This window comes from Ovis aries, chromosome 1 (genome assembly GCF_016772045.2).
Source record: "Ovis aries strain OAR_USU_Benz2616 breed Rambouillet chromosome 1, ARS-UI_Ramb_v3.0, whole genome shotgun sequence".
NCBI classification, from domain to species: domain Eukaryota; kingdom Metazoa; phylum Chordata; class Mammalia; order Artiodactyla; family Bovidae; genus Ovis; species Ovis aries.
The window spans coordinates 120,166,492-120,191,869 of record NC_056054.1 but is presented as its reverse complement, the minus strand read 5'-3'; the positions used below and the strand labels follow the sequence as shown (position 1 = coordinate 120,191,869).

Here is a 25,378-nt window from a genome sequence, read left to right as displayed (position 1 = left end):
TTTCAGCACAAATTCTGCAGGCCAGAAGGGAATGGCAGGATATATTTAAAGTACTGAAACGGAAAAATCTACAACCAAGATTACTGTACCCAACAAGGATCTCATTTAAAACTGATCTAGAAACAAAAAGCTTTTCAGACAAGCAACAGTTACAAGAATTCAGCACCACCAAAACAGCTTTAAAACAAATGTTAAAGGGACTTATATAGTCAACAAACACAAGAGAAGGAAGATCTACAAAATCAACCCCAAACAATTAAGGAAATGGCAATGGGAACATATGTATCAATACTTACTTTAAACGTAAATAGACTAAATGGTCCAACCAAAAGACACAGACTGGCTGAATGGATACAAAAATAAGACCCATATATATGCTATCTACAAGAAACCCACTTCAGACCTAAAGACACATATAGACTGAAAGTGAGAGGATGGAAAAATATATTCCAGGCAAATGGGAAGCAACAGAAAGCTGGAGTAGCAATCCTCATATCAGACAAAATAGACCTTAAAATAAAGAAGATAATAAGAGATAAGGAAGGAAACTACATAATGATCAAGGGATCAATCCAAGAGGAAGACATAACAACTGTAAATATCTATGTACCCAACATAAGAGCACCTCAATACATAAGACAAACACTAACAGACATAAAAGGAGAAACTGACAGGAACACAATAATAGTAGGAGACTTTAACGCCCCACTCACACCAATGGACACAGCATCAAAACAGAAAATGAATAAGGAAACACAAGTCTCAAAGACGTAGATGGGATGGATCTCATCGATATCTTGAGGCCATTCCATCCAAATGCAAAGGAATACACCTTCTTCTCAAGTGCACACGGAACATTCTCCATGACAGATCACATCTTGGGTCACAAATCAAACCTCAGTAAATATAAGAAAATTAAAATCATATCAAGCATCTTCTCTGACCACATCGCTATGAGACTATGTAACAATTACAAGAAAAAGCTGTAAGAAACACAAAGACATGGAGATTAAACAATACATTTCTAAATAACCAACAGGTTACTGAAGAAATCAAAAGGGAAATCAAAAACTTTCAAGAAACAAATGACAATGAAAACACAACTCAAAACCTATGGGATGCAGCAAAAGTAGTTCTAAGAGGGAAGCTTACAGCAATACAATCCTACCTCAAGAAAGAAGAAAAACAAGGAATAGACAACCTAACTTTATACCTACAACAACTGGAAAAAGAACAAAAAAAACCCCACAAAATTAGCAGAAGAAAAGAAATCATAAAGACCCGAGCAGAAACAAACGGAAAGAAATGAAAGAAACAATAGTAAAGATTAATAAAACTAAAAGCTGGTTCTTTGAGAAGATAAACAAAATTGAGAAACCTTAGGCCAGATTCATCAAGAAAAAAAGAATCAAATCAACAAAATTAGAAATGAAAAAAGAGAGGTTACAATGGACAATGCAGAAATACAAAAAATTATAAGAGACTAACTATACGGCAATAAAATGCATAACCTGGAAGAAATGGACAGAGTCTTACAAAAGTTCAATCTTCCAAGACTGAACCAGGAAGATATAGAAATCATGAACAACCCAACTACAAGCACTGAAATTGAAGCTGTGATCAAAAATCTCCCCCAAAACAAAAGCCCAGGACAGATGGCTTCATAGGAGAATTCTATCAAACATTTAAAGAAGAGCTAATACCTATCCTTCTAAAACTCTTTCAAAAACCTGCAGAGGAAGGAACACTTCTAAACTCATTCTATGAGGCCACCGTCACCCTGATACCAAAATCAGACAAAGACAACACAAAAAAAGAAAATAACGGGCCAGTATCTCTGATGAACAGAGATGCAAAAATCCTCAACAAAATTTTAGCAAACACAATTCAGCAACATATCAAAAAGCTCATACACCATGATCAAGTTGGGTTTATTCCAGGGATGCAAGGATTCTTCAATATATGCAAATCAATCAATGTAACACACCATATTAAATTCAAAAACAAAAACCATATGATAATTTCAATAGATGCAGAAAAAGCCTTTGACAAAACTCAGTACCCATTTATGATTAAAACTCTTCAAAAAATGGGCATAGAAGGAATCTACCTCAACATAGTAAAGCCCATATAAGTCTACAGCAAACATTTTTCTCAATGGTGAAAAACTGAAAGGAATCCCCCTACGATCAGGAACAAGACAAGGGTGTCCACTTTCACCACTATTATTCAACATAGTTCTGGGATTCCTAGCTATTGCAATCAGAGAAGAAATAGAAATAAAAGGAACCCAGATCGGAAAAGAAGTAAAGCTCTCACTGTTTACAGATGACATGATACTGTACATAGAAGACCCTAAAGATAAGAGTCAGAAAATTACTAGATCTAATCAGTGAATTTTGCAAACCTGCAGGATACAAAATCAATACATACATGCATTTCTACACACTAACAATGAAAAATTAGAAAGAGAAATTAAGGAATCAATCGAATTCACCAATGCAACAAAAAGAATTAAATATCAAGGAATAAACCTACCTAAAGAGAAAAAAGAGCTGTACAAAGAAAATTATAAGATACTGATGAAAGAAATCAAAGATGACATAAACAGACGGAGAGACATTCCATTTTCCTGGGTAGGAAGAATCAATATTGTGAAAATGACAATACTACCAAACGCAATCTCCAGATTCAATGTGATCCCTACCAAATTACCAATGGCATTTTCACACAACTAGAACAAATAATTTCACAATTCATATGGAAACACAAAAGAACCTTAATAGCCAATGCAGTCTTGAGAAAGAAGAATGGAGCTGGAGGAATAAACCTTCCTTATTTCAGATTATATTTCAAAGCTACAGTCATCAAGACAGTATGGTACTGGCACAAACACAGAAATATAAGACCAACGTAACAAGACAGAAAGCCCAAAAATAAACCCATGCCCTATGGGTACCTTCTTTTTGACAAAAGAGGCAAGAACACACAGTGGGGCAAAGACAGCCTCTTCAATAAATGGGAAAACTGGACAGCTACATGTTAAACAATGAAATTAGAACACTTCCTAACACCATACACAAAGATAAACTCAAAATGGAATAAAGACATAAATCTAAGACCAGAAACTGTAAACTCTTAGAGAAAAACATAGGCAGAACACTCGATGGCATAAATCAAAGCAAAACCCTCTCTGACCCACCTCCAAGAGTAACGGAAATAAAAACAAAAGTAAACAAGTGGGACCTGATCAAACTTAAAAACTTTTGCACAGCAAAGGAACCTATAAGCAAGATGAAAAGACAACCCTCAGAATGGGAGAAAACAATAGCAAATGAAACAACTGACAAAGGATTAATTTCGAAAATATACAAGTAGCTCATACAACTCAATACCAGAAAAATAACCAACGTAATCAAAAAGTATGAAAAAAGGCATTTCTCCAAAGAAGACATACAGATGTCTAACAAACACATGAAAGTACGCTCAACATCACTCATTATTACAGAAATGCAAATCAAAACTACAATGAGATATCACCTCACACTGGTCAGAATGGCCATCATCAAAAAGTCTGCAAACAATAAATGATGGAGAGGGTGTGGAGGAAAGAGTACACTCTTGCACTCTTGGTGAGAATGTAAATTGATACAGCCACTATGGAAGATGGTATGGAGATTCCTTTTAAAACTAGGAATAAAAGCAGCATATGACCGAGCAATCCCACTGGGAGGCATATACCGTGAGGAAACCAAAAATGAAATGGACATACGTATCCCACTGTTCACTGCAGCCCTATTTACAATAGCTAGAACCAGGAAGAAACCTAGATGTCCACTGACAGATGAATGAATAAAGAAGTGGTGGTATATGTACACAATGGAATATTACTCAGTCATAAAAAGAAACACATCTGAGTCAGTTCTAATGAACTGGATGAACCTAGAATTTATTATACAGAGTGAAGAAAGTCAGAAAGAGAACCATAAATATTGCATTCTAATGCATATATCAATATCAATAACCTCAGATATGCAAGGGACACCATCCTTATGGCAGAAAGTGAAGAGGAACTAAAAGCCTCTTGATTAAAGTGAAAGAGGAGAGTGAAAAAGTTGGCTTAAAGCTCAACGTTCAGAAAACGAAGATCATGGCATCTGGTCTCATCACTTTATGGGAAACAAATGGGGAAACAGTGGAAACAGTGGCTGACTTTATTTTGGGGGGCCCCAAAATCACTGCAGATGGTGACTGCAGCCATGAAATTAAAAGACGCTTACTCCTTGGAAGGAAAGTTATGACCAAACTACATAGCATATTCAAAAGCAGAGATATTACTTTGCCAACTAAGGTCCGTCTAGTCAAGGCTATGGTTTTTCCAGTGGTCATGTATGGATGTGAGAGTTGGACTGTGAAGAAGGCTGAGCACCGAAGAATTGATGCTTTTGAACTGTGGTGTTGGAGAAGACTCGAGAGTCCCCTGGACTGTAAGGAGGTCCAACCAGTCCATTCTAAAGGAGATCAGTCCAGGGTGTTCATTCGAAGGACTGATACTGAAGGTCCAATACTTCGGCCACCTGATTTGACGAGCCAACTCATTGGAAAAGACCCTAATGCTGGGAGGGATTGGGGGCAGGAGGAGAAGGGGACAACAGAGGATGAGATGGCTGGATGGCATCACTGACTCAATGGACATGAGTTTGGGTGGACTCCGGAAGTTGGTGAAGGACAGGGAGGCATGGCGTGCTGTGATTCATGGGGTCGCAGAGAGTCATGCACAACTTAGCAACTGGACTGAACCGACTGAGTGCATATATATGAAAACTAAAATAATGTTGCTGAAGCATGTACTTCCAGGGCAGCACTGGAGACAGACATAGAGAGCAGGGAAGAGGAGGGGAGGGTGCAGCTCATGCAGAGAGGAACACAGAAACTTACCTTACTGTGTGTAAAAGAGACAGCCAGCGGGAATGTGCTATACGGCTAAGGAAACTCAAACAGGGGCTCTGTATCAACCTAGAGGGGTGGGATGGGGTGGAAGATGGGAGGGAGCTTCAAAAGGGAGGGGATATATGTATACCTATGGCTGATTCATGTTTAATAGAAAACAATAAAATTATGTAAAGCAATTATTCTTCAATTAAAAAGTTAATTAGAAAAAGACTGAAGTCATATCAAACATCTTTTCCAAACACAGTGCTATGAGACTAGAAATCAACTATAAACAGTAAAACCCCAGACACCACAAATACGTGACAGCTAAACCTGCTACTAAACCACCAATGGAAGCACTGATGAAATCAAAGAGAAAATCAAAAAACACCTGAAGACAAATGAAAGTGGAAACACAACAACCAGAAATTTATCGGACTCAACACAAGTAGTTCTAACAGGTGAGTTTATAATGATACAAGCCTAACTCAGGAAACAAGAAAAAACCCACACAGCCTAACTTTACATCTAAAAGATACTAAAGAAAAGAAGAAACAAAACCCGTAAGCAGAAAGAGCTAATAAATAATAAAATCAATGAAATAAAGACTAGAAAATGAATAGAAAAGATCAATGAAACTAAGAGCTGGTTTGTTGAAAAGACAGACCAAACCCACACACCTTAAAGGAGTGTCAAGCATCAGGAAAGAAAGAGACACTCCAGATCAATAAAATCAGAAATGAAAAAGGAGAATACAAAGGATCATAAGAGTCTACTCTGAAAAACTAGACAGGAATAAAACGGACAATCTAAAAGAAACAGAAAAATTCCTAGAAATGTACAATCTCCCAAGATTGAATCAGGAAGAAAAAGAAAACTTGATCAGACCAATTATCAGTAATGAAATTGAGTCAACAATCAAAAAACTAAGAATTAGCAAATGTCTAGGATCAGACAAAAAACAACATCCAGTTCTGGATGTGACTGGTGATAGAAGCAAGGTCCAATGCTGTAAAGAGCAATATTGCATAGGAACCTGGAATGTCAGGTCCATGAATCAAGGCAAATTGGAAGTGGTCAAACAGGAGATGGCAAGAGTGAACGTCAACATTCTAGCAATCAGTGAACAAAGATGGACTGGAATGGGTGGATTTAACTCAGATAACCATTATATATACTACTGCGGGCAAGAATCCCTTAGAAGAAATGGAGTAGCCCTAACAGTCAATGTAAGAGTCTGAAATGCAGTACCTGGATGTAATCTCAAAAGCAACAGAATCATCTCTGTTCATTTCCAAGGCAAACCATTCACTATCATGGTAATCCAAGTCTATGCCCCAACCAGTAACGCTGACAAAGCTGAAGTTGAACAGTTCTTTGAAGACCTATAAGACCTTTTAGAACTAACACCCAAATAAGATGTCCTTTTCATTATAGGGGACTGGAATGCAAAAGTAGGAAGTCAAGAAACACCTGGAGTAACAGGCAAATTTGGCCTTGGAGTACAGAATGAAGTAGGGTAAACACTAGTAGAGTTTGGCCAAGAGAATGCACTGGTCATAGCAAACACCCTCTTTCAACAACACAAGAGAAGACTCTACACATGGACTTTACCAGATGGTCAACAACAAAATCAGACTGATCATATTCTTTGCAGCCAAAGATGGAGAAGCTCTATAAACTCAGCAAAAACAAGATCAGGAGCTGACTGTGGCTCAGATCATGAACTCCTTATTGCCAAGTTCAGACTTAAATTGAAGAAAGTAGGGAAAACCACTAGACCATTCAGGTATGACCTAAATCAAATCCCTTATGATTATACAGTGGAAGTGAGAAATAGATTTAAGAGACTAGATCTCACAAACAGAGTACCTGATGAACTATGGACGGAGGTTCATGACATTGTACAGGAGACAGGGATCAAGACCATCCCCAAGAAAAAGAAATGCAAAAAAGCAAAATGGCTGTCTGGGGAGGCCTTACAAATAGCTGTGAAAAAGAAGAGAGGCGAAAAGCAAAGGAGAAAAGCAAAGATATACCCATGTGAATACAGAGTTCCAAAGAACAGCAAGGAGAGATAAGAAAGCCTTCCTCAGCAATCAATGCAAAGAAATAGAGGAAAACAACAGAATGGGAAAGACTAGAGATCTCTTTAAGAAAACTAGAGACACCAAGGAACTGCAAAGATGGGCTTGATAAAGGACAGAAATAGTATGGACCTAACAGAAGCAGAAGATATTAAGAAGAGGTGGCAAGAATACACAGAATTACACAAAAAAGATCTTCAAGACCCAGATAATCATGATGGTGTGATCACTCACCTAGAGCCAGACATCCTGGAATGTGAAGTTAAGTGGGCCTTAAGAAGTATCACTACAAACAAAGCTAGTGGAGGTGATGGAATTCCAGTTGAGCTAAATCCGAAAAAAAAAAAATCCCAAAAAACGATGCTGTGAAAGTGCTGCACTCAATATGTCAGTCAGCAAATTTGGTGGCCACAGGACTGGAAAAGGTCAGTTTTCATTCCAATCTCAAAGAAAGGCAATTCCAAAGAAGGCTTAAACTATCGAATTGCACTCATCTCTCATGCTAGTAAAGTAATCCTCAAAATTCTCCAAGCCAGGCTTCAGCAGTACATGAACCATGAACTTCCTGATGTTCAAGCTGGTTTTAGAAAAGGCAGAGGAACCAGAGATCAAGTTTCCAACATTCTCTGGATAATTGAAAAAGCAAGAGAGTTCCGGAAAAACATCTATTTCTGCTTTATTGACTATGCCAAAGGCTTTGAGTGTGTGGATCACAATAAACTGTGGAAAATTCGGAAAGAGATGGGAATACCCGACCACCTAACCTGCCTCTTGAGGAACCTATATGCAGGTCAGGAAGCAACAGTTAGAACTGGGCATGAACAACAGACTGGTTCCAAATAGGAAAAGGAGTACGTCAAGGCTATATATTGTCACCCTGCTTATTACATCATGAGAAACGCTGGGCTGGACGAAGCACAAGCTGGAGTCAATATTGCCGGGAGAAATATCAATCACCTCAGATATGCAGATGACACCACCCTTATGACAGAAAGTAAAGAACTAAAGAGCTTCTTGATGAAAGTGAAAGAGGAGTGAAAAAGTTGGCTTAAAGCTCAACATTCAGAAAACGAAGATCATGGCATCTGGTCCCATCACTTCATGGGAAATAGATGGGAAACTGTGGAAACAGTGACTGACTTCATTTTTAGGGGCTCCAAAATCACTGCAGATGGTGACTGCAGCCATGAAATTAAAAAGACACTTACTCCTTGGGAGAAAAGTTATGATCAACCTAGAGAGCATGTTAAAAAACAGAGACATTACTTTGTCAACAAAGGTCTGTCTAGTCAAGGCTATAGTTTTCCTGTGGTCATATATGGATGTGAGAGTTGGACTATAAAGAAAGCTCAGCACAGACGAATTGATGCTTTTGAACTATGGTGTTGGAGAAGACTCTTGAGAGTCCCTTGGACTACAAGGAGATCCAGCTGGTCCATCCTAAAGGAAATCAGTCCTGAGTGTTCATTTGAAGGACTGATGTTGAAGCTGAAACCCCAGTACTTTGGCCACCTGATGCGAAGAGCTGACTCATTTGAAAAGACCCTGACATTGGGAAAGATTGAAGGTAGGAGGAGAAGGGGACGACCTAAGATGAGATGGTTGGATGGCATCACTGACTCAATGGACATGAGCTTGGGTAAACTTCGGGAGTTGGTGATGGACAGGGAGACCTGATGTGCTACAGTCCATGGTGTCGCAGAGTCGGACACGACTGAGAGACTGAACTGAACTGTGGATCAGACAGGTAATTTCCACCATTTAAAAAAGAGCTAATAATCATTCTTAAGCTATTCAAAAAAACTAAACAGGAAGAACTTCTGAACTCATTCTATGAAGCCAGTGGCACCTTCATATCTAAACCTAATAAACACAATACAAAAATAAAAAAGTAAATTATAGGCCCATATGACTGATGAACACAAAAGCAAAAAATCCTCAACAAAATATTAGCACATCAAACTCAACAACACATTATAAGGATCATACACCATATTCAAGTTGCATCTATACCAGGAATGCAAGCATGATTCAATATCTGCAAATCAATCAATGTGAGAGGCCAAGCCACGTGTCACAAGCTGACCAGCTCATGCCACCTCAGGCTGAAGAAGGCTCTCTAGGCTTGCCCATAGCGAGAGTGCCGCACCATTTATTCATTTATTGAGTACCTTCTGAGTGTTGACAATACCAGGAATCAAACCCTACTCTCTTTCCTAGCCCCTGTTCCTAGCCCTGGATAGGAGTAAGGCCCTGGTGGAGATGGGGGATACACCATATTAACCAATTTAAAAATAAAAACCATGTCATCATGTGGTCATCTTCACAGATGCAGAGAAAGACTGTGACTTAATTTATAATGACTTATTATTTTAAAAATGGGTATAAAGAGAACACACCTCAATGTATAAAAGCCCACTGCACTGACAAGTCCACAGCTAACATCATACTCAATAGAGGAAACCTAAAATCATTTCCCCTAAATTCAAGAATGAGACAAGGATACTCACTCTTGATATTTTTATTCAACACAGGACATACTAGACAAAGCAATGAGACAAGAAAAATAAAAGGAATCTAAATAAAAGAAAGAAGTAAAACCATCACCATTTGCTAAAGACATGATACTATACAAAAAAAGTTTTAAAGATACCATCAAAAAACTGTCAGAATAAATGAATTCAATGAAGTAACAGGACTCAAAATTAATATACAGAAACCCATTGTTCCTATATATTCAATGAACTATCAGAGAAAGAAATTAAGAAGATAACCTCATTTACAACTGCATCAGAAAGAATAAAACACTTAGGAATATATCTAACCAAGGAGGTAAAAGACTCAAAAAACTATACAACACTGACAGAAGAAATTGAAGATGACACAATTGGAATTATAATGATTTCGTGACCTGAAAGAATTAATATCATTAAAATGTTCATACTACCCAAGGCAAGCTACAGATTTTATCCAATGGCTATCAAAACACAAATGGCATTTTTCACAGAAGAAATAATTTCAAAATTTGTACAGAAACACAAAACATCCCAAATAATCAAAACAATCTTTATTAAGAAGCTGAAAGTATCACACTCTGATTTCAAACTATACTACAAGCTAATGCAATAATAGTATTGTACTGGCATATAAACAGATACAGACAATGAAACAAAATAGAAAACCTGGAAATGAATGCACACATATGTAGAGTCAATCTATCTACGACAAAGGAGGCTAGAATATACAAGGAGGGTAAAACCCTCTTCAATAAATGGTGTGGTAAACTTGCTATATTTAAATGGATAACCAACAAAACCCTATTGAATAGCGCATGGAAGTCTGTTCAATGTTAAGGGCCAGTTTGGATGGGAGGGGCTTTTGGGGAAGAATGGATGCATGTTTCTATACGGCTGAGTCCCTTCACTGTTCACCTGAAACTATCACAACGTTGTTAACTGGCTATACCCCAAACAAAAAGTCTTTGGTATTAAAAAATACTAAAAACTTTTTTAAAAGGAAGAAAAAATCAGCTACATGCAAAAGTATCAAACTGAACGAATTTTCTCACATTATATGCAAAAATTTAAAATGAATTAAAGACTTACATGTCAGACTTGAAACCACAAAACTTCTAGAAGAAAACATAGGCAGTATGCTCTTCAACATCAGTCTTAGTAATTTTCTTATGTTTCCTCAGCAAGAAAGACAAAAGCAAAAATAAACGGTTTCATCAAACTAAAAAGTTTCTGCACAATACAGAAATCTATCTACAAGACTAAGAGGTCTCCAATTGAATGTGAGAAAATTTTTGCAAACAATGTATTTTATAAAGGGTTAATATCCAAAATATACCAACAACTTATACAACATAATATCAAGATAAAGCCCAATTACAAAATGAGAAGACCTAAATATGCATTTTCTTTTTTTCTTTTAATAGACACTTTTCCCAAGGAAGACATATAGATGGCCAACTCACACATGAACAGATGCTCAACATCAATACACATCAGAGAAATGCAAGTCAAAATCACATGAGCTATCATCTCACACCTGTCAGAATGGCTATTATTAAAAAGATAACAAATAAGTGTGTGAGAGGATGTGAAAGAGAGGAAGCCACACTGTTGGTGGGAATGCAAACTGGCACAGTCACTATGGAAAATGATGTGCTGGTTTCTCAAAAAACTAAAAAGAGGACTACCTTACTATCCAGCGATTTCACTTCTGGGTATCTTCCAGAAGAAAACAAAAGCAGTAACTAAAACAATATATTCTCCCATTTTCTTTGCTGCATTATTTATACTAGTCAAGATGTAGAAGCAACCTAACTGACTAGCAACACATATTTTGATGTGAAGGAATTCCAGTTGAGCAATTTCAAATCCTGAAAGATGATGCTGTGAAAGTGCTGCACTCAATATGCCAGCAAATGGGGAAAACTCAGCAGTGGCCACAGGACTGGAAAAGGTCCGTTTTCATTCCAATCCCAAAGAAAGGCAATGCCAAAGAATGCTCAAACTACCGTACAATTGCACTCATCTCACACGCTAGTAAAGTAATGCTCAAAATTCTCTGAGCCAGGCTTCAACAATATGTGAACCGTGAACTTCCTGATGTTCAAGCTGATTTTAGAAAAGGCAGAGGAACCAGAGATGAAATGGCCAACATCCGCTGGATCATGGAAAAAGCAAGAGAGTTCCAGAAAAGCATCTATTTCTGTTTTATTGACTATGCCAAAGCCTTTGACCATGTGGATCACAATAAACTGTGGAAAATTCTGAGATGGGAATACCAGAACACCTAACCTGCCTCTTGAGAAATCTGTATGCAGGTTAGGAAGCAACAATTAGAACTGGGCATGAACAACAGACTGGTTCCCAATAGGAAAAGGAGTACATCAAGGCTGTATATTGTCACCCTGCTTATTTAACTTATATGCAGAGTACATCATGAGAAACGCTGGACTGAAGAAACACAAGCTGGAATCAAGATTGCCAGGAGAAATATCAACAACCTCAGATATGCAGATGACACCAGCCTTATGGCAGAAAGTGAAGAGGAACTAAAAGCCTCTTGATGAAAATGAAAGAGGAGAGTGAAAATGTTGGCTTAAAGCTCAACATTCAGAAAACGAAGATCATGGCATCCAGTCCCATCACTTCATGGCAAATAGACGGGAAACAGTGGAAACAGTGTCAGACTTTATTTTTGGGGGCTCCAAAATCACTGCAGATGGTGACTGCAGCCATGACATTAAAAGATGCTTACTCCTTGGAAGGAAAGTTATGACCAACCTAGATAGCATATTCAAAAGCAGAGACATTACTTTGCCAACAAAGGTCCGTCTAGTCAAGGCTATGGTTTTTCCTGTGGTCATGTATGGATGTGAGAGTTGGACTGTGAAGAAAGCTGAGCACCAAAGAATTGATGCTTTTGAACTGTGGTGTTGGAGAAGACTCTTGAGAGTCCCTTGGACTGCAAGGAGATCCAACCAGTCCATTCGGAAGGAGATCAGCCCTGGGATTTCTTAGGAAGGAATGATGCTGAAGCTGAACTCCAGTACTTTGGCCACTTCATGCGAAGAGCTGACTCATTGGAAAAGACTTTGATGCTGGGAGGGATTGAGGGCAGGAGGAGAAGGGGACAACAGAGGATGAGATGGCTGGATGGCATCACTGACTCAAAGAATGTGAATCTGAGTGAACTCCAGGAGTTGGTGATGGACAGGGAGGCCTGGCGTGCTGTGATTCATGGGGTTGCAAAGAGTTGGACACGACCGAGCGACTGAACTGAACTGAACTTTTTGTTCAGTAGCTCAGTTCTGTCCAACTCTCTGCAACCCCATAGACTGCAACATGCCAGGCTCCTCTATCCTCCACTATCCCCCAATGTTTGCATAAATTCATATCCAATGAGTCAGTGATGCTATGCAACAATAACACCCTCTGCTTCCCCATTCTCCTTTTGCCCTCATCTTTCCCAGCATCAAGATCTTTTCCAATGAGTCGGCTCTTTGCATCCTGTGCCCAAAGTATTTGACCTTCAGCTTCAGCGTCAGTCCTACCAATGAATATTCAGAGTTTATTTCTTTTAGGATTGACTGGTTTGATCTCCCTGCTGTCCAAGGGACTCTCAAGATCTTCTCCAGCACCACAGCTCTAATCCATACATGACTATCAGAAAAACCACGGCTTTGACTATAGAGACCTGTGTCAACAAAGTGATGTCTCTGCTTTTGAATACACTGTCTAAGTATATCATAGGTTTTCTTCCAAGGAGTGTCTTCCAATTTCATGCTGTAGTCATTGTCCACAGTGACTTTTGGAAGTCAAGTCTGTCATTGTTTCCATTTTTCACCCATCTATTTACCATGAAGTGATGGGAATAGATGCCATGATCTTAAGTTTTTTGATATTGAGTATTAAGCCAGCTTTTTCACTCTCCTCTTTCACTTTCAAGAAGCTTTTTAGTTCCTCCTTGCTTTCTGCCATTAGAGTGCTATCAACTGTATATCTGAGGTTACTGATATTTCTCCCGGCAATCTTGATTTCAGCTTGTGATTCATCTAGCCCAACATTCTGCAAGATGTACTCTGCATATAAGTTAAACAAGCAAGGTGACAATATACAGCCTTGACGTACTCTTCCCAATCTGGAACCAGTTTGTTGTTCCATGTCTGGTTCTAATTGTTGCTTCTTGACCTGTATACACGTTTCTCAGAAGACAAGTAAGGTGATCTGGTATTTCCATCTCTAAGAATTTTCCAGTTTGTTGTGATTCAAACAGTCAAAGGCTGTTTTCATTTCATAGCAATGAAGCACAAATAGATATTTTTCTGGAATTCTCTTGCTTTCTCTATGGTGCAACAAACGTTGGCAATTTGGTTCCTCTGCCTCTTTGAATCCCAGCTTGTACATATGGAAGTTCCCAGTTCACATATTGCTGAAGCCTAGCTCAAAAGATTTTGAGCATTACCTTGCTAGCATGTGAAATGAGAGCTAGTACAATATTTTGAACATTCTTTAGCATTGCCATTCTTTTGGACTGGAATGAAAACTGACCTTTTCCAGTCCTTTGGCCACTGCTGAGTTTTCCAAACTTGCTGACATATTGAGTACATCATCTTTTAGGATTTGAAATAGCTCAGCTGGAACTCTAGCACCTCCACTAGCTCTGTTCTTAGTAATGCTTCATAAGGCTCACTTGACTTCATGCTCCAGGATATCTGGCCCTAAGTGAGTGACCATACCATTGTGGTTATCCTGGTCATTAAGACTTTTTTTTGTATAGTTCTGTGTATTCTTGCCACCTCTTCTTAATCTCTTCTGCTTCTCCTAGGTCCTTGCTGTTTCTGTTCTTTATTGTGCCCATCTTAGCATGAAATGTTCTCTTGTTATCTCCAATTTTCTTGAAGAGATCTCTAGTCTTTCCCATTCTACTGTTTTCCTCTAATTCTTTGCACTGTTACTTAAGGCGGCTTTCTTATATCTTCTCATTATTCTCTGGAACTCTGCATTCAGTTATGTATATCTTTGCCTTTCTCCTTTGCCTTTTGCTTCACTTCTTTTTCAGTTCCTTGTAAGACCTCCTCAGACAACCATTTTGCCTTTTTGTATTCCTTTCTCTTGGGGATGGTTTTGGTCACCACCTCCATTGTTACAAACCTCCATTGTCACTTCCACTGTATAACCGTAATGGATTTGATCTAGGACATATCAAAAGGCCTAGTGGTTTTTCCTACTTTCTTCAATTTAAGCCTGAATTTTGCAATAAGGAGCTCAAGATCTGAGCCACAGTCAGCTCCCGATCTTGTTTTTGCTAACTGTACAGAGCTTCTTCATCTTTGACAGCATAGAATATAATCAATCTGATCTTGGTATTGACCATCTGGTGATGTCCATGTGTAGAGTCACTTCTTGTGTTGTTGCCAGAGGCTGTTTGCTATGACCAGAGTGTTCTCTTGGCAAAACTGTTAAGACTTTGCCCTGCTTCATTTTGTACTCCAAGGCCACTTGCCTGTTACTCCAGGTACCTCTTGACTTCCTACTTTTCCATTCCAGTCCTCTATGATGAAAAAGACATCTTTTCTGGTGTTAGTTCTAGAAGGTATTGTAGGTCTTTATAGAATCATTCAACTTTAGCTTCTTCAGCATTAGTGGTTGGGGCACAGACTTGGATTACTGTGATGTTGAATGCTTTGAGATCATTTTGTAGTTTTTGAGATTGCACCCAAGTACTGCATTTCAGACTCTTTTGCTGACTATGGCTACTTCATCTCTTCTCCGGGATTCTTGCCCACAGCAGTAGATATAATGGTCATCTGAATTAAATTCACCCATTCCTATCCATTTTAGTCACTGATTCCTAAAATATTTACTCTTCCCATCTCCTGTATGACCACATCCAAGTTATCTTGATTCATGGACCTAACATTCCAGGTTCTATGCAATACTGTTCTTTACAGCATCAGACTACTTTCACCACCAGACACATCCACAGCTGAGCGACATTTCCATTTTGGCCCAGCCTCAGTAACATATTGGACACCTACCAGGGCTTCCCTCTTGGCTCAGCCAGTAAACAACCTGCCTATAATACAGGAGACATGAGTTCAATCCACGGATCCAGAAGACCCTTGGAGAAGGGAATGGCAACTCACTCCACCATTCTTGCCTGGAGAATCTCATGGACAGAGGAGCCTGGCAGGCTATAGTCCATGGGATTGCAAAAAGTCAGACATGACTGAGCGACTAACACCTTCACGAACCTGGGGGTCTCGTCTTCCAGTGTTATACCTTTTTTGCCTTTTCATACTGTTCACAGGGTTCTTAAGGCAAGAATACTGAAGTGTTCTGCCATTCCCCTCTCCAGTGGGCCTTAGATTTTAAATATTAGGTTGGTGCAAAAGTAATGGAGGTTTTGAATCATGGACGTTTGCTGTTTGATATGGAAATACATTCTTAAATAAATGTGATTATGTTACACATTACTTAATGCACACTTCTCATTTCATGTTGTTTTGCTAATGGCATTACTTGCTGTTTATATTTATTTTAGACTATAGACAAATGACATTAGACAAAAAGCAAATCTGAGTGATTTTTTTCTTACCCAAGTTCAAAATGGGTCATAAAGCAGTGGAAACAACTCACAACGTCAACAGTGCACTTTGCCCAAGAACTGCTAACAAAAATATACATGCTCTGCACTACAGTGCAGTGGTGGTTCAAGAAATTTTGCAAAGGAGATGAGAGCCCTGAATATGAGAAGCACAGTGGTTGGCCACTGGAAGCTGACAATGGCCAACTAAGTGGATTATCGAAGCTGATCCTCTTACAACGTCACAAGAAATGGCTGAAGAACTCAATGCCAATCCTTCTAAGCGGTGAACCATTTGCACTCGAAGCAAATTGGAAAGGTGAAAAAACTCCACAAGTGGGTGCCTCATGAGCTGACCATAAATCCAAAGTTCATCATTCTGAAGTGTCATCTTCTCTTATTCTATGCAACAATGAACCATTTCTCGATCAAACTGTGACATGAGGTGAAAAGTGGATTTTATCCGACAACCAGCAATGGTTGGATTGCAGCTCGGTGGTTGGACCAAAAAGCTCCAAAGCACTTCCAAAACCCAAACTTGTACCAAAAAAAGGCCAGGGTCACTGTTTGGCGATCTGCTGCCAGTCTGATCGACTACAGATTTCTGAATCCTGACGAAACCATTACATCTGAGAAGGATACTCAGCAGCAGAGAGATGAGATGCACCAAAAACTGCACTTCCTACAGCCAACACTGGTTAACAGAAAGGACCCAATTCTTCTCTACTCCAACATCCAACCAAACCTCGCACAACCAATGCTTTAAAAGTTAATGAACTGGGCTTCCAAGTTTTGCCTCATATGCCATTTTCACCTGACCTCTTGCCAACCAATTAGCACTTCTTCAAGCATCCCAACTTTTGCAGGGAAAATGCTTCCACAACCAACAGGATGCAGAATATGCTTTCCAAGAGTCAGAGTTTTATGCTACAAGATTAACTTATTTCTCATCAGCAAAAATATGTTGATTGTAATGGTTCCTATTTTGATTAATAAAGATGTGCTGAGACTTTGGACCAAAACAACAATTACATTTGCCCTAAAACTTCTATTTTTAAAAAGTAGAAAAAAATATAAAGATTGTTAAAAAAGGAAAAGCATATGAAGAAATGTTCAATTCAGCCTTTAAGGAAATTATGACTTTAAACCACAATTTATTACTACATACTTATGAGAATTACTAAATAAAAAACAACAGCAACACCAAATGCTGGTGATGATGCAGAGAAAATAGATTACTCATACGTGGGTGACAGGAACATAAAATGGTTCAGCCATACTGGAAAAAAATATGGCAGTTTCTTACAAAAGTAAACAATGTGCTTATCATATAGTGCAATAACTACAATTCTTGGACATTTATCCCAGAAATGAGAATTTATGTTCATACAAAAACCCGCATATGGATACTCTTTAACAGCTAATAGTCAAAACGTGAAAACAAAATACAAACATCAGTCAACAAATGAATGATTAGTCATATATCCATATCATGAAATAATAATCGACAATAGAAAGAAATAAACTATTGACACACACAACTTGGATGGATCTTAATGGAATTATCTGCAGAGTGAAAACTCAACCTCAAAAGTTTACATGCTGTTATTTAAAACATTTGTTACTGTTTAGTCACCAAGTCAGGTCTGATTCTTTGCAACCCCATGAACTGTCGCCCTCCAGGCTGCTCTGTCCATGAGATTTCCCAAGTAAGAATACTGGAGTGGGTCACCATTTCCTTCTCCACAGGATCTTCCCAAACCCAGGGACTGAACCTATGTCTCCTACATTGACAGGCAGATTCTTTACCACTGAGCCACCAGGGAAGTCCCCAATTTATAAATATTACATAACAACATGTTATTTATATAACATTCTTGAAATGACAAAATTATAGAAATAGAGATTAGTAGTTACCAGGGGTTAGCAGTCAGGAGAAAAGGATGTAGCTGTGATTAAAAATGGTATCACAAAGAATTATTGTGATAGAACTGTTCCATGTCTTAAACATGCTGGTAACCACTTTAATCTATTAACATTAATTGACAATTTATTAAAATTAATTAAAACCAATATTAAAATTGCATGGTACAAAATACACAAACGCACACATAAAACTGGGGAAATGGGAAAGATTTCTCAATTTATGTCAATTTCAAGATTGTGATACATTAATATATCAATAGTTGTACAAGATATTACCATTGGGGCATTGATTGAAAGGTATATGGGCTCTCTCTGTATTATTTCTAACAACTGCATATGCATCCACAGTTATCTCAAAATTAGAAGTACCAAACAAAACAAAACCTTCCCACAAAGAAAACTCCAAGCCCAGATGGCTTCAATGATGAAATCTATCAAATATTTAAGGAAAGAGTAATTTCAAGTCTACACAAACTCTTCAGAAAAAAAGAACACATCCAGCTCATTTATGAGGCCAGCATTATCCGGACACCCAAAGCAGGCAAAAATATAACAAGAAAACTGTAGGCTAATAGCCTTAATGAACAAAAACAGCCAATTGTTACCAAAAGTGAAACCAGCAATACATAAAGATGTATAGCCCACAAATTGAATGTTGCTTCAACATTCAAAGACAAATCACTGTTAATGTATCAATATAATCTATGAAAAAGAAATCATATAATCAACTCAACAGAATAAATCTTGACAAAATTCAACAGCTAACCATGATAAACACTCTCAGCAATTTAAGAGCAGAAAGGGATTTCTTCAATGGATACCTACAAAAACCTACAGTCAACAACATATTTAATAGTTAAAGACTGAATTCTTGCTAGGACAAGGAATAAAGCAATGATCTCCACTCTTACTACTTCAAGATTCTACTGGAATCCTAATACAATTAAGCAATAAAATTGTAAAAAGGAAGAAAATAATAACAGAGGTGAAAAAAATCTTTTTTTTTTTTTTGGCCACACCACATGGCTTGTGGGAGCTCAGTTCCCTAACCTTGGATTGAACCCAAGCCCTCAGCAGTGAGAGCATGGAGTTCTAACCACTGTACTGCCAGGGAATTCCCAGGAAGAAATCTCAATACACAATGACATAATCATCCACATAAAATCCAGGCTCATGGCTCAATGAATCGACATGTCAATGCAGGAGACATGGGTTCAGTCCCTGATCCAGGAAGATCCCACATGCCATGAAACACCCAAGCCTGTGCTCCACCATTACTGAGCTTATGCTCTAGAGCCACGGAGCCAAAACTGCTGAGCTCACATGCCAGGAGCCTGTGCTCAGTAACAAGAGAAGCCACCACAACGTAAGAGTCAAAAATAGAAGACTTCTAGAAAAAAAGCATAGTATATCTCTGTCACCTTGGATTAGGTAAAGATTAAAGGTAAGGATTAATCTTTACTTAGGTAAAGATTAAATAGCACACAAAAAAGCATGAACTATAAAAGATGCTGTCAAGAAAAAGACAAGACACAAGGAGAAAATATCTGCAAAATACATTATCTGGTTAAGGATTTGTATCAAAGGCTATATAAAGTATTACAATATTAAGAAAGTAAATCAGAATATTTAACCAAAGTATATGGATGGCAAATAAGCCATGAAAATATACTCAAAATCATTAATCATGAGGATTAAATCAAATGCAAATTAAAATAATAATGGTATCAGTATACCTACATATCTATTTAAAAAACTAAAATTTTTTTTAAAAAAAGCTAAAATTAAGAAGACATAATGCCAAGTGTTGATGAGAACAACAACTAGAACTCTCAAACATTACTGATGTGAATGCCATATGGTATGATTATTCTGAAAAAGTTTCTTACAGAGTTAAACACACTTACCACACAACTCAGAAATCCCATAGTAAGTATTACTCAAGAAACAAGAATTTAGGAATTCTCCGGCAGTCCAGTGGTTACAACTCTGGGCTTTGACTGCCAAGGCTCTGGGTTCAATCTCTGGTTGGGGAACTAAGACCCCACAGGCCTCAGGACATAGGGGGGGAAAAAAGGAAAAAAGCCAAGGATTTAAATGTCCTACCCTACTTATTCTTTGCCAAAGTATAAATTTAAAGTTTTATTATCTATATCTTCACTAGTTATCAACAGTATTCAAAAAAAATTTTTTTTAATCTGCCATCCTAAATCAGTCACCCTAACATTCAGTTACAATTATAAAAAACACACACCACCTAGTAGTTTTGCAAACCTCAAGCCAAAATTCATTAGTGGATATTCTACTGGGTAAACACCAACATTTTTTAACAACATTATATGAAAGCAGAATGCACCATACCTGCTGCTGCTGTTGCTACATCACTTCAGTCGTGTCTGACTCTGTACAACCCCATTGACAGCAGCCCACCAGACTCCTCCATCCCTGGGATTCTCCAGGCAAGGATACTGGAGTGGGTTGCCATTTCCTTCTCCAACGCATGCATGCATACTAAGTCGCTTCAGTCCTATCCGACTCTATGCGACCCCATGGACAGCAGCCCACCAGGCTCCTCGGTCCACAGGACTCTCCAGGCAAGAACACTGAAATGGGTTGCCATTTCCTGCTCCAGCACCATACCTAGTAAGGCTAAATGCCATTTGGGAAATCTTTTTAGTTATGTGTGTATCACAAATTGCCATGTAAATGTATTATTACTCTGGATAATGGTCAAAACATTTGAAAAACAGACATAAAACATACCTGTAATATAAATTCCATGCTATCAGAAGTTCCTATCCCTTTTAAACACTTTAATTCTATACCAGGTAGGAATGAAATCTACAACAAAGCTAGTCAATGGTCTGCCATTGCTATGATTAACAATATGCATTTGGTGGCCTAATCTTCAGGAATTATCAGTATATTCTGTAACATATATTTGTCATACCTGTCATTCACTATTAAAATCAGACATTTTTCAGCTTTCATTGAGATTTTTTTTTTAAGACTAAGGAAACAAAATACAAATATTTCACTTACTTTTCCCAGTAGCTAACAAAGGGGCAAAACTCAAAATTTTCTGACCCTTATAAAATATATTGTAACTTTGCAACACTTTACGCAGAACTTTGTAAGTTGGAATATAGATGTACTCAAGATACACTACAAGACTAATCTAAATGCAAAATTAACCATTTCAATACATACTGACTAACGATATTCAAAGGACAGAGACATTCTAATCCCCTTACAAGAGATATTTCAACCTTCATGATAAAGTTGTCACTGGCTTAGTGGTTCCTATTCCCCCAACCCCCTCCTCCGGACAAATTTCTCTGCTGAAACTCTAACCCCTGAGGTATTAGTATTAGGAGACAGGAATTTTGGGGAGGTGATTAGGCTTGGGTGTGTGCATGCTCAGTCGTGTCAGACTCTTTGCAACCCCATGGACTGTAACCCAACAGGCTCCTCTGTCCATGGGATTTTCCAGGCAAGAATTTTGGAGTGGGTTGCCATTTCCTTCTCCAAGACTTGGATTAGGGCCCTTATAAAAAAGACCCCAGAGAATTAGCTCACCTCTTCTGCCTTGTGAGGTTACAGTGAAAAGATGGTTATGAACCAGGAAGCAGGCCTCCACCAGACTTAGAACCTGACCATGTGAACACACATGGTGTGTTCCAGCTTCCCAAATTTTGAAACATAAATTTCTGTTGAAATAATTTTCTTTGATAGGAGGAAAAGAGATAATTAACCAAATTTAAATAAAATCACCTGTAATGTTTCAATACTACTATTCAAAAGATACATGCTATGATTAATTTGAAATGCATGTTACCAAAAAAGTCAGTAGCTTCTATCCCATTTTACTGTTATTTAGAAGTAATTCATTATTAGAAATACATATAATGGATAATTAGAGAAATATTTAACCTATGATATTATAAACAATCAAAATGTCTAAATACTGAAGTCTCCAAAAAAAGAGAATCCACTTACTTTTTAAAACTCTTTTTAAAAGGGGGCTTTTAAAAAAGATTTTATGAGTACTTCAAAATATCATTGCTGGGGGACTTCCCTGGTGGTCCCGTGGCTAAGACTCCAAGCTCCCAATGCAGGTGGACCAGGTAACAATCACTGACCAGTCAGAGAACTAGATCCCATGTGCAGCAACTAAGAGCTTGCAGGCCACAGCTAAAGAATCATCATACTGCAACAAAGACAGAAGATCCCTCATGCCACAACTAAGGCCCTGTGCACCAAATAAATAAATTTTTTTAAATTATTTTTAGAAAATCTCATTAATTCAGACAGTGCTAATGTGGATTTTGCTGTTTCCTGAATGCTAAGCCAAGATTAGCACTGGAGTATGGATGAGCTAGATAAACTAAAAGTATAAAGAAAGTCTCCTAAGGCCAAGAAATTACTTTTCAAACTATTTAATACTTTAAAAAACCCACTTTTAAAGGAAGCCGTTTCAAGAATGCGATAATTATAAAGTATATATTACTAGCACATTTAAAATATTATGTAAGATATGGAATTCATTGTACAAATATACATGTTTGAAAATCTGCAATTTAGCCTTTCTACGAAAGACAGTGAAGTCACATTCTTCAATTTCCCTCCACCCAAGACAAACTTCACTTCCATTATGGAGCTAGAAGAGGAAGGGAAAAAGAAAATTTATGATCTTACTATATTTTAATTGACTCTATCATAGATACAATTGAACTGAGCCAGCAGAAAACATTAATAATAAAACTAAATATAATTACTATTCATTCAAATGCTCCAACTAATTGAAATAAAGGACCACATATAAATTCATTCATGTAGAACATGTATTCTTTTTATTAAACTAAAATTAAGTTATTTCTCAGCAAGTAAATATTAAAAGGAATACTGCACATCTTTTAAGTTAATGATTTAAACAAGCACTCTCTATTCATATTAAATTTTAAAAAGATTAATCACCACTCCATGTATCCTAGAACAAATGCACAAAAACCACGTACTGATACAAGGATGTTCACTGTTAATAACAGCAAACGTACAGAAAAAAAAGAAGGCTGAGTCAACCTTGACACCTTCATACTGTTAAATACTACGCAACAGTTTAAAAGACTGTACAGATAGATTTATTTCTACGACCATGCAAAGATCTCCAAGATGTAATGTAAAAGCAAGCTGCAAAACAATATTTACAATATGACATCATACATGCCGGTCACACATACACACTCCTACAGCATTTCTATACGTACACATGTGCTTGTGAGAATTCAAAGGAAAAGGTCTAGAAGAATATTCAGGAAACAGAACATGTTACCTCTCTAAGGGTGTGTGTGTGAAACGAATGAGAGGACTCATAAGAATTTGTGCTTCATTTTTACAAGTATAATGTACTCATGTCACTTGAGACACTAAAAAGCAGGAGGAAAGAAAAAAATACCTGTTAACTTCTCTCAAATAATCACAAACCCGAACTATGAGGTATAACGAGATTTCAATTTCTTTCATTGATTTTTAAGTCAAAACCATTTGACTTAAAATCATTCAAATGACATTTAAAGCATTTAAATGACATCAACAAATACCTAAGATAAAAGTGACAAAATTGGTAAGAAAAAAAATTTAATGATGTTGTCTTGCCTTCAAATTAAAAATAAAAAAGAAAGAATAAAGAGTAACGAGAAGACTGCAGAGGAAGGAAGAAAAAGACTCTTACTAAATCCATCCACTTTTAGCTCAGGCGTGACCCAGAATCCTCACAAATCCACTTATACCAAAAAAAAAAAAAAAAAACTGGACTACCGTTCCCTCAAGTATCGAAGGTTGTTTTTAGAAAGCTTAACTAAGAAACAGTAAATGCCAAGTGCTTCGCCGGTGTGGGAATGGGAACGCGAAACCCTACACCTCCTTAAAGCAATCTAAACGACTGAACAGCAGAGTCCAACTGGGAAAGCGCGCGGGGGTGGGGACAGCTCAGCTATCACTTTTAGGTTTTGGCTCGGAGCCGCAGAACAGTTTACCCCCGGTCTGTTTGGAGCGTGGAGTCCCCGAGGGTGGTCAGCGCGTCGCCGCCGACACCTAAGCCCAGCCGAGACTTCAGAGGAGGGGCGGTCAACACAAACTTAGGTCCTTCGGCGGAGCCGGGAGAGCGCTGAAGAGCAAAAGCGCCAACTTTTGCTCTAAACGCTGCAGCTCCGGGAGGTTCGACAAGTCTTCCCCCGAGTTCCACTCCTGAAACGATGCCAACACCTTTCCCGGCCAATACTGTCCGCCCCAGGTCCGGCCCCCGGAGGAAAACCCGACCAGGGCGGCGGCTGGCAGCATGAAAGAGTGACTTAGCCATGGGAGGACAAGGGCGCGGGGTCCGTCGGCTGAGGGCCACCCGGCACCGCAGAGTCTCCGGGACGCCCCCGCCCCGAAGCGGTCGGGTCTCCAACAGCCCCCGCGGCGCGGCCCCCTCCCCCACCTCTGGGCGGCCACCTCCGCGCCCCTGCCCCGGGGCCCCCGCTCACCGAGGTAGCGGCTCCGCAGCCGGGACGGGTCCTCCAGCCCGAGGGACCTTTTCCTCACGTCCCACAACAGGTGTGGGCAGGAGCCACCCCGAGACATGGCTCTGCCAGGGGAGGAGGGGAGACCACCGCGTGGGGGAGGGGAGGAGGGGAAGAGACACGCGGATCAACACCCGAGCCGCAACGGCACCATCCACGAGCCGGGGCTCTCAAGCGCAGCGAGTTAGATGGCAGCGGCGGTGGCGGCAGCAGCGCCTTCGCCTGAGAAGTCCGGCCGTACCCGGGCTGGAGCTCGCCTCATACTCCCTCTCAGACTACCCAGAACAACCAGAGATCAGCAACAGTCCCCTCCCTCGGCACCCCCTCCTAAAGGAGGAGGCGTAGGCGGCCTCGACTCCTCCCTCTCCTCGTTCTCTACACCCGCCCTTCCAAGCCTTTCTCGCGAGATGACGACCCCTGGGCACTGAGGCAGGTGTGTGCCATGGCCGCCCTTACCCTAGAAAAATGGGTTCAGGCCATTCTAGTTAAATCCTCAGTACTCTATGGATAAATGAGGAATAGAGAAGTAGCTGAAGTCGTAAGTCTCGCGCTCACGAGTCTCATTCCAAAGGAAGCAAGAGAGTTGTGCGGCGTCATCTTTAGTCGGGGCACGGAAGGCCCGAATAGTCCATTTTATCTGGGGACCTCCTTAACGAAAGTGAAAGGGTATCCGCCGATGCAACTTCACTTTCCCTTCTCCAACATGGCTTCCAGAGCAGGAAGAAGAAATTGGAGGCTTGCGTTGGGGGACGGGCCAATCAGTGTGGG

General features: G+C 39.1%; 1 protein-coding gene across 29 annotated transcripts in view; it reads right to left on the bottom strand.

Moving 5' to 3' along the window:
- DCAF6 (DDB1 and CUL4 associated factor 6) overlaps nt 1-25,270 on the bottom strand; it is a 184,839-nt gene extending 159,569 nt beyond the window's left edge. For 25 of the 29 annotated variants that reach the window (XM_004002739.6, XM_027977886.3, XM_042229114.2 and 22 more), the window contains exon 1: nt 24,575-24,887. In XM_004002739.6, coding sequence (XP_004002788.3) covers nt 24,575-24,671 — 97 coding nt within the window. In that variant the 5' untranslated portion in view covers nt 24,672-24,887. Of the gene's footprint in view, nt 1-10,624; nt 24,296-24,574; nt 24,888-25,066 lie in introns of those variants that run through there. The other 4 variants (XM_060415869.1, XM_060415874.1, XM_042229159.2 and 1 more) reach the window with 4 other exon arrangements.
- Nucleotides 25,271-25,378: the final 108 nt, after the last annotated feature.